This window comes from Marmota monax, unplaced genomic scaffold (assembly GCF_021218885.2).
Source record: "Marmota monax isolate L192 unplaced genomic scaffold, Marmota_monax_Labrador192_F-V1.1 WCK01_AAM20220418_F8-fsc00004, whole genome shotgun sequence".
Taxonomy (NCBI): Eukaryota; Metazoa; Chordata; class Mammalia; order Rodentia; family Sciuridae; genus Marmota; species Marmota monax.
This window is the reverse complement of record NW_026692881.1, coordinates 17134400-17147712: the sequence shown is the minus strand read 5'-3', so window position 1 is coordinate 17147712 and position 13313 is coordinate 17134400. Positions and strand designations below refer to the sequence as shown.

At 36.9% G+C, this 13313-nt stretch overlaps 1 protein-coding gene across 5 annotated transcripts in view; it reads right to left on the bottom strand.

Annotated features, from left to right (window-relative positions):
* Slf2 (SMC5-SMC6 complex localization factor 2) overlaps positions 1-12980 on the bottom strand; it is a 50611-nt gene extending 37631 nt beyond the window's left edge. For 4 of the 5 annotated variants that reach the window (XR_009227309.1, XM_046449870.2, XM_046449872.2 and 1 more), the window contains exons 1-6: positions 12674-12980; positions 9670-9713; positions 8585-9324; positions 7165-7222; positions 3147-4132; positions 2111-2181 (exon numbers count right to left, since the gene is read on the bottom strand). Coding sequence is in view for 4 of the 5 variants with exons in the window: in XM_046449870.2 (XP_046305826.1) it covers positions 2111-2181; positions 3147-4132; positions 7165-7222; positions 8585-9324; positions 9670-9713; positions 12674-12813 (2039 nt within the window). In the remaining variant the exon portion in view is untranslated. The remainder of the gene's footprint in view (positions 1-2110; positions 2182-3146; positions 4133-7164; positions 7223-8584; positions 9325-9669; positions 9714-12673) is intronic. The other variant, XM_046449871.2, reaches the window with a different exon arrangement.
* Between the last annotated feature and the right edge of the window lie 333 nt (positions 12981-13313).

Genomic DNA, 13313 nt, shown 5'->3' with positions numbered 1-13313 from the left:
CTACCGTAATGTACTAAGTGCTTAGTAAGGGTTAGGTATTGTGATGATAAACCAGCACTTGGGAGACTGAGGCAGAAGGATTGCAAGTTCAAAGACAGCTTCAGCAACTGAGCCATCCTAAGCCATCCCCTTAGTGAGACCCTGACTCAAAATAAAAAATAATAAGGGATGGGAATGTCACTTGGTGATTAAGCACCCTGGGTTCAACCCTTGACGCCAAAACCCAACCAAACAACTTTAGATTCATCCTATAAGTTCACAAAACATTTAAAGAACTTTATAAGAGACAATTTCTCTAATTAAATTCAGAGAGAGAAAAACTTTTTGACCTGCTAATTATCCATAATTCCTATAATTAGCTATTTGGTTATCAAATTTGAGATACATATATACCAACTTCTATGTTATCAAGTCAGCTTGCTTATTTATTTATTTATTTATTTTTGGTACTGGGGACTGAACCCAGGGGCATTTAACCACTGAGCCATATCCCCAGCCCTTTTTATTTTGAGACAGGGCATCACTACGTTGCTAAGGCTGGCTTTGAACTTGTGATCCTCTTGCCTCAGCTGCCCCAGCTTCTTGAGAAATTGGGATTATAGGTGTGCCCCACCATGTCTGGCAAGTCAGCTGAACTTTTAAGTGACATGCTCTGGATTCATGGATATTCCCTGAATTAATAAGGAATGTATTTCCCCCCTCTCATTAGCAACAACAGGTCTCTATCTAGTCACATAAATTTCATTAGAAAAAATAATGATCCTCAACTTTCTGATTTGTGGGAGGTAGGCAACGGAGAGGAGGGATGTTCATCATAATGCTGCAGCTATTCAAGAGTAACTTTGATGTAGAAATACCATGTCTGGTTATTGACCTCAAAGCTTGGAGTTGGTGAACATACTAATGTTCATTTTTCCTGTGTGAATCACAAAAACATGAAATAATCTAATTAAAAATAGGCAAAGGATCTGAACAGGTATTTCTCCAAAGAAACTATGCAAATGCTCAATAGCACATGAAAAGGTATTTAACATCTTTAGTCATGAGAGAAGCACAAACCAAAATCATAAGGGGTTACCATTTCAAATCCATTAGTATGGCTGTTATCCAAAATGAAAAAATAATTAGACTATGTGGAAATAGGAAAGCTTTATGCATTGCAGGTAGAAAGCAGTGTGGCAGTTCCCCCCCAATGAAACAATTACCTTATGATTCAGCAAGTCAACTTAGGATATATACATGAAAGAACTAAAAGCAGGAACATAAGATACATGTACATTCATGTTCACAGCAACATTACTCACAATAGCCAAAAAGTAGATATAACATGTGGCCATTGACAAATGAATAGATAAACAAAATATGATCTATACATAATACAATAGAATAACTGACCTTAAAAAGAAGGAAATTTGGACACATTCTTCACCATCAATGAACAATGAAGGTATTACACCAAGTGAAATAAATCAGTCATAAAAGGACAAACACTGTATGATCCTCCTTTTATGAAATACCTAGCTAGACAGTCCATTTCATAAAAACAGAAAATAGGATGGTAGTTGCCAAGGGCAGAGGGGAAATATGGACAATTAGTTTCCTGGGTATAGTTTCAGTTTGGGAAGATGAAAAAAGTTTGGAGCTGGATGGCACCAATGTTTGCAAAACAATGTCAAAGTACTTAAATGAACTGAACTACTGTACACTTCAAAATAAATTCTATCCATTCTTTTGATTAAGAATTTCCATTATCAGATACTACTGATAAGCTGAATGGGATCTATTAGTTAATGTAATATACAATAAACCATAAAAATCTGGATTTTTTTTTTTTTTTTTTGGTGGTGCTGGGGATCGAATGCAGGGCCAGGGCATGCTAGGCACATACTCTACCACTGAGTTACATCCCCAGCCCTGCAATACCTGGATCTTTTGATCCAGCCTATGAACAAGAGAACCCATCTTATTTCTAACACAGCTCACATAGAACTGTTGTTATAAAGGTACTTACACAGCATGTACGCTATTTTTTCTTAAAAGGCAGATTAAAAGGCGGTCGCACAAACAATAGTATGTTACATTTAGTAAATTAATCATGATGCTAACTAACCTTTGTGTGTCTTCCATCTCTTTCACTAGACGATCTAAAGTATTTGTATAAGTTCCACTATGAACATACTCCTAAAACAAGAAGAAAATTCAGAAATCCTTTACAACATATCTTCATAGAAGATCTGAGGTGTTTTAAGCTATTCTGAGTACTAAAGGTTACTTTCTATTTCAATAACAAAGGCCAGGGTAAGACCTTTCTTAAAGGAGAATTTTCATGCTTTAAATCTAGTATTTTATACTGCAGGCAATTTGCTTTTATCATCTATTAGGAAAGGCATGGCTTATAAAACCCTGCTAGCCTTAGGATCTGATTGTAAACACCCAAAGGCTCTATAGTTACCCTATCTTTACTTCTAAGTTTTATTTTAGTGAAACCAAACTAATCTTTAGGTGTTACCATGGAATATAAACACCTTCCCCACCAAATTTTACAGACATCTTAGAATTCAGCTTACTCCCAAGATAGAATGAAGCAATTTATAAATAAAATTGCACACCACAATTAACAACATTTCTACACTCTACCTTCATTTACAGCAGTGGTCTCCAAAGCAGGGGGTGTGCAAGGTGATCCATTGGGGTGCAGGAAGAAAATAATAGAACTTCTATTTATATGGAACTTCTATAGAAACTCCAATAGAACTTACTCTATAGTAACTTCTATATAACTTTAATAGGAAAATACTTATTTTTTTTCTTTTTAAATTCTGTTTTTGCATATGCTTTAGAAAGTACACAATATTATTATAGTGGTACATGTATATAATCTATCAGTATACATATATATGTTGGGGTACATGCTCAATTTTTTTTTTTTTACTAAAAAAGTGTGATCAAATAAGCTTGGAGACCACTGATTAACAGTAATAAAACTAAAGATATGGGAAACTCAATTACTAAACAAGAATTATACTAGTTTTGGTCTAACTAGGAGTTATAATAAATATTGAATTTTAAAGTAAGTTTTAACAACCTATCTTCCTTCACTAATCCATCTTTTCAAGTAAAATTATAAATGTCACAGAACTACTTACTGTATAGTCTGATGACTGAGATCTAAGCCCCTTAGAAAGAGCAGGAGGCTTTCCTGAAGTTGCAGGAGTCTGACTGAAGTTCAAAGCCATTATTTCTTCCAGTGATTTTAAGGTTTCCTCTTCCTCATCACTGTCTAGGTTATAACCTAAACTTTCTTCATCACTATCAAAATCACCCCTTAATTTTCTTTTCAGTGCACTGCTACCTGCATTGGAATTTCCTGAACTCTCTTTATCTGAAGGGGCTTTATCTGAAGGTTCTGTAGGGCTTGGGATACATGGCACAACTTCCAAAGCAGCTGGGGGAGACTTTGTAGAAGTGCCACATTCTGAACGTAAAGATCCCCCAGTAATTTTCCCTGAAGATACATTAGAATCAGCCTTATTAGTCTTTGCTTTGTGTTCCTTGTGTTTGGAGGATTCTGTAGAATGCCCAGAACATTCTTTAGATGAGGAACGCTCTTTATCTTTTTTAGGAACTGGAAGAGTGCAATTTTTAGCATTTAATGGTACCCGAGAAGAACCAGCACTTGGAACATGGGAGAGCAAAGGTAGAAGTTTTGTCTCTTTTGATGTCACAGAGCTAGCAGTTTTATTTCTCTGAAGGTTGCTAGCCTTTTTAATTGTAGATTTTTCCTGAGGTAAAGATAAGTGGGGTTTCTGTATCTTAGTCTCTTTGGTACTCGCCACACGGATTTGGTCACTATTCCTGGAAGAATGGTAGCCAGAATTTGAAGGTGCTAAGCTTGTGGAGGAGTGATCAGTTTCATCATTTGGTTCCTTGGATATATCTTCCAAGCGCAGCACACCACCAGGTGTCTTCAGTGCAATATGTCTTATAAATTTTTCTCTCTGATGTGGTCCGTCAGAACGCTTCTCAAGGATGGACTCTTTTGCTTTCGGTATTACAGATTCTCTTGTGCTTTTCAGATCTGAGTCCACAGAGTTCCTTTTTCTCTTGTCAGGGAATTTATTCTTAGAACCTGCTAAAAATAATTTTTTTTCAGATTAGTGAAAAGTATACTGTCCTGAGTTCAGCTTATTCACTAAGTATCTAGAATACACTGAAAAAATGTTTAAGTTTTAATTCTATAAGCTGAGATTATTCATCATATATGGAATGAGCAAAGAGCCATTTATTTATCAATTGATAGATACTGGTATCCAAGAAATTTAGAGCTAATAACAAACAGTCACTTTCATTTCAAGGCTATTAAACATTCACTACCTTAGTAGAATTAAAGTCACCACTCCCTAAAACATAAAAAACCCATATTTATACCCATGAAAGGGTTTTAAAAGCACTTTGGATATTCTCTCAAGTACAGGACTACCTGGTTACAGAATAACACTTCTATATTTTAAAGTATTGCACCAACCTGGGAATGTGGCTCAGTGGTAGAGCACTTGCAATCCCCAATACTACAAAAATAAATTAATAAAAAAAAGTATAGTACCTTCAGACATATAAAGGATAAGTAGTTGCAGATAGATTATTATGTTGTTATTAATTTTTGGTACCAGGGATTGAACCTAGGATGCTTAACCCTTGGGCCACATTCCCAGTGCTTTTTAGTTTTAAAATAAAAATAATATATTGTTTTATTTACAGGGTCTTGCTAAGTTGCTTACAACCTCTCTAGATTGCTGAGGCTGGCCTTGAACTTGCAATCTTCCTGCCTCAGCCTCCTGAGCCATTGGATTAAAGGTATGTGACACTATCCAGCAAGGCAGACTTACAGATTTAAATTTCTCATTTAAAAATAAATTTACCTATGTTCCCCCTCAGTAGTTGATTAGTATTTATTCTTCCCCATATATCCCTTTAGTCTTTAGCCATGTTATAGGTTGCATTGTGTCCCCACAAAATAACATATTATCTGATGCCCAGCACCACAGAATGTGATCTTGAAAATACGATCTTTATAGGCAAAAATGAATTAAAATGAGGACTTATCCAAGAGGATATGCAAACTGTTTATAGAAAATATTTAGGGGCTGGAATTATGGCTCAGTGGTACAGCGCTTGCTTGGCATGTGTGAGGCCCTGGGTTCAATCCTCAGCACGCATACATAAATAAATAAATAAATAAATAACCATCCATTGACGATCAAAAAAATATTTTAAGAAAATGTTTAGGGCAAGTCAGTTTTTTTAAAAATCTAGAATTAGATGGAAATAAACTGGTACTACAGGTAGGCTCCCCTTTTGTAAGATTTCAAGGGCAGATTAATTGCAAAATTTCCATGTTTTTTTTTTTTTGACACTCCTTGTAGTGCCTATAGACTGTTTTACACTTTTTTCAGTGTCCGGTAATATATAAAATATTCAAAGACAGTTTTTAAGAAAAGGAAAAAGCCAATTTTTTTTTCTTTTCTCTGTAGTACTGAATCAAACCCAAGAGTGTTCTGTCACTGAGCTACATTTCCAGCCCTTTTGGAGACAGGGTCTCACTAAGTTGCTATGGCTGGCCTTGAACTTGTGATCCTCCTGCCTCAGCTTCCCAAATCGCTGGACCTGGTTCCAATTTACATTAATAAGGGATTTGGGATTGAGTTCATAAAAAAATATTCAATGTTCACTAATAGGAGATTGGTTATTAATAAATTATCAAAGATACTAGGGATGGATTAAATTTGACCTCAAGAATGCAACCAAAGGACAAAGCCCTGGAGAACCAAAAAGCTAAATGCCTACTCTACCAACATTTCTAAAATTCTTATACTTGTGTGAGTATAATAATCATGTGATTTTGTATGTTATCACATATGATAAATGGAATACCAGTAAGACAGACAAGACATATCATTTGTTTGGTTTGTTTGTTTGTTTTGGGGGGGGGGGGGTTTGGTACCAGGGGATTGAGCCCAGGGGTGCTTACCCACTGAGCCACATACCCAGACCTTTTTATTTTTCATTTTGAGACATGGTCTCACTAAGTTGCTTCAAGTCTCACTAAATTGCTCAGACTGACTTGCAATCTTCCTGCCTGAGCCTCTTGAGCCACTGTGATTTACAGGTGTATGCCAACATGCCAAGCTCCATTTGTAATTTTTTGGGGGTATGGGGGATTAAACTCAGGGGCACTAAGCCACTGAGCCACATCCCCAGCCCTATTTTGTATTTTATTTAGAGAAAGGGGCTTCACTGAGTTGCTTAGCCTCGCTTTTGCTGAGGCTGGCTTTGAACTCATGATCCTCCTGCTTTAGCCTCCAACGCCACTAGTCCATTTGTATTTTTAATTTCACAAAGAATAAGGTCTGGCACACAGTCAGTGCTCAATAAATGTTAACTATTATCATCATACCCATTGTATCTTACTGAATAGAATCTAAAGTTCAGTTTTCAAAGTTTGCACTTACAGTAGGGAAAAAACTTGATATACCAAGTTTTATTATCAGTTATTATTTTTGGTAGACTTTCATTTTCCGTGTCATATATTTCTACAGGGTTGAATTCTAATGTTCTATTTTTTAGTCAAAAAAAGATACTTTAAAAATTACTGAGTTAACAGTAACTATGCGTTTTCTCAGTCAGTAGATACTTTTAGTACTTTTAGATACAGAATACTTATCTTAAAAATGTCCTTGAAAATTGATATTTAAAAGGCATGTTTGTATTTAAAAAATTAAGAAACACTATTTTGAATCATGATTAGTAGTTTCAACCCTATATAAAGTATCTTCAACATAACACCAAGACCCCCCCCCCACCATCACAATTCCAAGAATATAGGATTAAGCTTCTTGATGTATCCAGGGATTCAGAAATAGAACACTGAATACTAATGAGATACACATTGTTAGAACTGACTGTGGAGAGAGAACTGTCAAGAGGAACCAGATCATGCATGCTAAATTCAAGGACTATTCTTTTTTTTAATATAATTTTACCAAAATCTTAATTAATTAACCTGAAACACTTAGGGAACTGAATATTTAGGCAGATTTGTTTAAAAAGCAGTACCACTAAGCTGCAAATTTATCTAATAATTTGCAAATTTAAATTTGATTCTACCTGAATTAGGTTCCCATGAATCAGAAGAGGATCTTTTTCTTGAGAGATGTCCATTTTCCTATTTGGAAAATGAAAAAAAAAATAATTAGGAAATTGGGACGATAAATATGAACTTTTCTTCCTAACATTTAAAACATAGATTTTAAATGTTAGGAAATAAAGGAAATATCTGTATTTGGAGATAACATCTAAGTTCTAAATAAAATGTTTAAAGATCTTAAGACTTAAAAATGAAGGTATGTGTGGGGATGTAGCTCAAGGTAGAGCTTTTGCTTTACCTAGGGTTTCAGCATAGCAGGCAAGAGCTCTACTACTGGGAGCTAAATAAATAAAAAGTAGGGCATTTATATTACAAAAATATAATATACTCTTTGATACTTCTGTTTAAGGTCTAAAGTACCACCAAACACTGAAATCTATAAAAACGGTCCAAATCTTACTTATGTTGACCATTAACAAATCTCACTGATAAAGACAACAAACTTCTTGCAAACAGTAATGCACAAAGCAACAATCTCTATTTATTCCTGGAATGTCATAGTTTATTTGTGGCCTGTCTGGTTTTAAAAGTTCAACTTATCAATATTCCATTTTGACATCTGACTTTTCTTTATTTGCTCTGTGAGAAGCACTCTGAAATTAACAACTTGACTTTTTCTGGAGAAAGGTATAGCTTTTATGCTAATCTAAATTCACTCTATGTAGAAAAGAAAAATCTGAGATAAGATGAATGTGGACAATTTTCAAATCATCCTCATCATCTGTTTTCCAAGACCCATACACAATATAAAATCTAAACCACTGCTTCTTAAACTTTAAGGTGCATCTGGAAGGCTCATTAATTGAAGACTGCTGGGCTTTTATATCCACAGTTTTTTATTTTAGTGGGCCTGGGGTAGGATCTGAGACTGCATTCCTACAAGTTCCCAGGTAATGCTGCACCTGCTCCAGGGGACATTCTGAGAATCAGTGCTCTAAACCATTTTCTGTTGTCTTTGATTTGCTACTCCTTGAATAACTCCCTTCAGCATATCCTAACTTAAAAACAGCTTTACTTGCCTAAAAGTTCAAAAAATGCTACTTTCCTTAAAAAGATCTTTGTTCCTGGTCTGAAAAAATTAAGGGAAGAATTTAATGAAGGACCGTTGGAAGAAACTAATGAAAACAGCTTCTACACAAACTGTGTATCAGTATCTCCTTAAAAATATCAACATATATAGGGCTAGGATTGTGGCTTAAAGGTAGAGCGATTGCCTAGCATGCGTGAGGCACACTGGGTTTGATCCTCAGCACCACGTAAAGATATTGTGTCCACCTGTAACTAAAAACAAATATTTAAAGAAAAAAAATTAACACATCACAATTATTAAATACTTTGATACAGTAGTGGGAAAACTAGTTCAGTAATTATCGCACATACCAGATTTGAAAGATTACTTTTTCCAGGTATGACATCATTATGTTTACTTTGTTCCTGCCTCGGTGTACATTTTCTTCCCACGCTAGAAGATTTTAAGGAAAGACTGCTTGCTTCAGAGAAAGAATTTTCTGAGTTGATTTTTTGCTCCATTTGCTCCTTTCTCAACCTCTTCAGCTCCCGTTCTCTGCAGTAAGAAGCTAGTGACAACTGGAACTTAGCTCCCAATGGGCTTTCTCCTGGGTGGTGTCTGGATAGGCTGCTCCGGCTACTAAGACTTCTGGAGCCATTCTTGAAGATTTCGGCTTCTCTCACCATGGCCTGCTTTTTAGAGTCTGAATTTGCCTTGCCTCGATCTCTATCATTCTTCTCCCTGCTATTTTCATGAGTGAACAGTGATTTCCTTCTCTCTGGAGACCGATGTTTTTTCTTTAGTGACTTCATCTCTTTTGACAAGCGATATGAAGAAGGAACATAGATATTTGTTCCTTTGGATAAATATTTGGAGCCTAGTGACACACAAGGTCGACGTGACTCATGTACATCACGATCTTTATGATGCTCTTTATTAACACCTTTCATGAGAACTTCTAAAATAGGACTTTTCTCTGATGACACCCTTTTGGGTTTAGATTTTTTTGGTGAGGATGGTTTCCTTTCAAATTGCTCTGTCCCAGTGATGGACAATCCACTTCCTCCATATTTGATGTTTGATTTTTGTGGAGAATCCAACATATGTCTATCTGAATAGCCAATTAAAACACATTAAAAATAACACAACTGATGCTTTATATTTATCTTAATTATCAAAGTTAAAAATACTTAAATGCATTAGTTATCACAAAACTTATCAAACAAATAATATATGGGTAAAAATACACATTTTATGGTATAATGCAAGAATGTATAAAAGCAAAAAGACTGTTTAGAACTTGTTTATCTTTGTTTAAAAAAACTGTATCTCATTAAAACATTATTATTTTCAATTTTGAACACTGTTTAATCAAAGTTTAGAGTAGGTTTAAAATTGAACCCATCTCTCTTAACCTCCAAAATAGCCCCCCCAAAAGTATTAACAGTATACATACCTTGTTTTGAAGCTTGTTTGAAGAAATCTATAATTGACTGCTTCCTGAAAATAAAAGCATAACTAATATGGTATCACATAAGCAAATATTAAAAATCTCAAAAATTCAGATTAAATGAAAAATGTTAGATTTATAGAATATTAGCTAGATTTCACTATCTGGTTTAAATATGGCAATCATGCTTTTCTAAGCTGAAAAATTATTGAAAATTCATCACTCTACATGAGCTTAAAACTACTAAGATCTATATAATCTACAGTATTATTAAAGTAGTAAGATTAGAGTGTAAGTCCAGAGAATTGGTGTAGAGTGCTTGTTAGTACTGATTGATACTCAGTAGAATGGAAGATCATAGGGATAGGCATCTTATTCTGTTTATTGGTATTCTCTAGTGATTCATACAAAATAGCACTCAAAAATCCAAATGAAAAATGTAGATTGTAAAAATGAACTAAAACCTAAACAGAATCTCACAATGAGAGAAGAAAGCAAATGGTAGGATGGTAGTATGAGTGATCTGGTTGATCTGGGGAGGCAGTTGTTAAAGAATGTTTATTTCAACTTTTTTGGTATTTAGAATTGAAGAAGAATGTGCTAGGCAAAGGCAGAAAGAATCAAGTACTAAGCTCATACTACTCTCTTTATACACTACAGTAAGGAGTCAATAGCAAAAATTGTAGACTTTACAACTAGTGTTTCAAATTTTTTTATTTTATCATCTAAGAATCCTTAGGATATTCTCAAAAATAACACCAAGAAAAAAGCAAAACAAGAAGAAATGAAAGTTAATAGGTAAAAAATAACAAAAAACAAATTGCTTAATTTTTAGTGACTTCTGTATCTTAAATTAGGCACAAAATGAAATAGGACTATATTGCCAGAATTTGTGTTCTGATTTGTTCACATATTTAGAGATACAAAAAGGAGGATGTTGGGACTGGGGATGTGGCTCATTTGGTAGAGTGCTTGCCCAGCATGCACAAGTTCAATCCCCAGCACCACCAAAAAAAAAAAAAAAAAAAAACGGGGGCAGTGGGCCGGAGATGATATATGCAGAGCAAAAAAATTAAGTTTCTGGTCAGGTATGGTGGCACATGCTTGTAATTTTAGATACTCAGAAAGCTAAAGCAGGAGGATCACAAGTTCAAATCAGCCTAGGCAACTTAGAGAGATGCTGTCTCGGAAAAAAAAAAAGCTACTGGGGAAGTAGCTCAGTGGTAGAGTGCCTCTGGTTTAAAAAGTTTGGACATGCAGCTCATAATGAAGCACCCCAGGTTTCAATTCCCCATACCAGAACAACAAAAACTTCTGGCAAATTTTGCTAAAATGTATTCATTTTGCTGAAAGAAAATAAGCATAGACTACCAGTTTCTCTAAACACTTATACACTATGAAGATGGACTACTCGGTGAAAACCTGAACAACTCAAACCCAAGGTTAACCTTGTACACTTTATTGGTCACGTTAGAACAAAAAGTACACCTTTGCTGGTTTACTGAGAAGGTCCACCATATTTATTTTGAGGTATTGGTGGAAAACCTAAGTGGTTATGAGATGAATATGAGTGACAGGTTATGGAGGAATATATGCATTTATTTACAGAAAATAAACTGTATTAGGTAAATTTTACCACAGAGTAAAGAAAGAAAAGATAGAGGGTCTAAAAGGGGAGAAACATGATTCCTTGTTACTGGTGGAGGAGAGATGCAAAAAAACCCAGAAACAGCTAATTCAAAACAAGATATATTAAATATGTTTTATCTTAATTACTAAACATAACATTGTATCTTTCCCCTAAAATATTAGATCTCAGGCTCCTTTTCAATGAATACATTAGTAAGACAAAAATGACTTTGGATAAAACATGAGTAACCTGTAAAAATACCATGAATGTAACTTTCAAGAGATAATAGTTCCCTTAGCTCATCGGCACAGAAGTGTCCACTACTTATTTATATATAAATAACTGGTTAAAAAAAATTTTTTTAACAGCTTCACAAACCCTTATCTGAAACTTTTGAAGCCAAATGGGTGTTTTATTGGATTTTAAAAAGGACATAATTTGATGTATTATACAAAGTCCCCAGTGGCTTCCAGTGCTGCAACCTGTAATCAAGCACATTAATATTTCTCCAGCAAAACTTATTAATATTCACACTTAATGGAATAAAGTCCATAAATAGCCTTATATTAGTTCCGGTAAGGTTGATTGCCAAATAAGATGTGGTGTCAAAACTTAACGAAAACGTTTCATTTTCTTAACTTGCTGGCTTTCAGATTAAGACAAGGGATTGTGGATCTGTACCACAATATCAGACCATGAATTTACTGTTAAAATCGTTACAAGCTTTTAAACTTAAAATAAAAGACAGTACCAAGTTCGTAGAGAATTTAAGTATGTTTTATTGTCAGAGGATGTCATTTGATAAAACTCCCCATCTCATTACATAGCTCCCAATCTTTACAAAAAAAATTGGCCTCTTGGAGAGGCACAAAGTAACTGAAAGAGAAAACAATCACATTCCAAATCTGCATGCTCTTTTTTAAAGGTATGAATTGTCGTATACACTGGACTATAAAGTAATTCGTGGGTTTTTTTCGTCACATCTTACATAATTTCACCCACAATATAGAAAAAGGTTCATACTAAACCAACAAGATCAGAACTGCGAACGTACAGAAAACGACCTAAATATGCATCAAGGAGTTAGGGCCCCAGCCAAGCTCTCCGAAAGGACAAAACTCGCGTTCTAACAAAGGCGGGCTCTCCGTAGCCATCCAGGCTAGTGGTCACTAGACCAAGAGCAGCTCCCCAACCACAGAAAAGAAAACTCCAACTCCCAGAAGCCCCCGCGCGGAGGCGGGGCGAGGGTTTGCCAGGCCCCGGAACTCTAAGGCCGGAGCTCGCGGAGGATGGCGGGAACTGAAGAGCGGCCGTCTGTAGTCCTACCCTCATACCCTTGCCCCCGCGACCCGGCCCCTTCTCAAGCCCTCTGCACGGTACCTGTCCCCAGGACTCTCTGTTCTCTTTCCCGCTGCAGCAGGGGCGGTACTACCGGGTCTCAGATGGCAGCGCGGGGGCGACGACCCCGGGGCTGGGGATGAGGGGAAACCTGGCCTAGCGGGCATGCAGCGCCTTGTCATGTCGGCGCCGCTGGCGACGGCGGCATGAGCTGTGGCTGGAGAAGTTGGGTGTGTGGTTGCCGTCTTGTTGCTGGGACTCGGGGAGGCTGTCGGAACAGAGGTGGGCGGCACCCCCTTCTCTCTTCATGGCGGTTCTCTCTCTTCGGAAGTGACTCCGGTGTGAGCGGGAAGGAACCTGAGGACCAATTGGGGGCGGGTCTTACTTGAGGACTGGATTTCTGATTGGCTTGGACGGGGGTCATTCTGTTGGTGGCGCAATAAAAAGCTGTAACCTCTCAGGAGGAGGCGGGACTTCAGAAGGGGGAGGGGAGGAAGAAAACTGCCCTCCCCACACCGTCACGTGTGCCTAGGGCGCGCGCCCAGGCGTCGGGGCTGCGTCGGCCTTGGCCCCCAGAGCGGGGGTGGAAAGGCGCCGGCTGCCTCGCACCGGGGGTGCGGGCGGCTGCAGCTGGTGACGCCCGCCTAGTGGAGGGCGAGGGGTGAGGTTTGCAGAAGCAAAG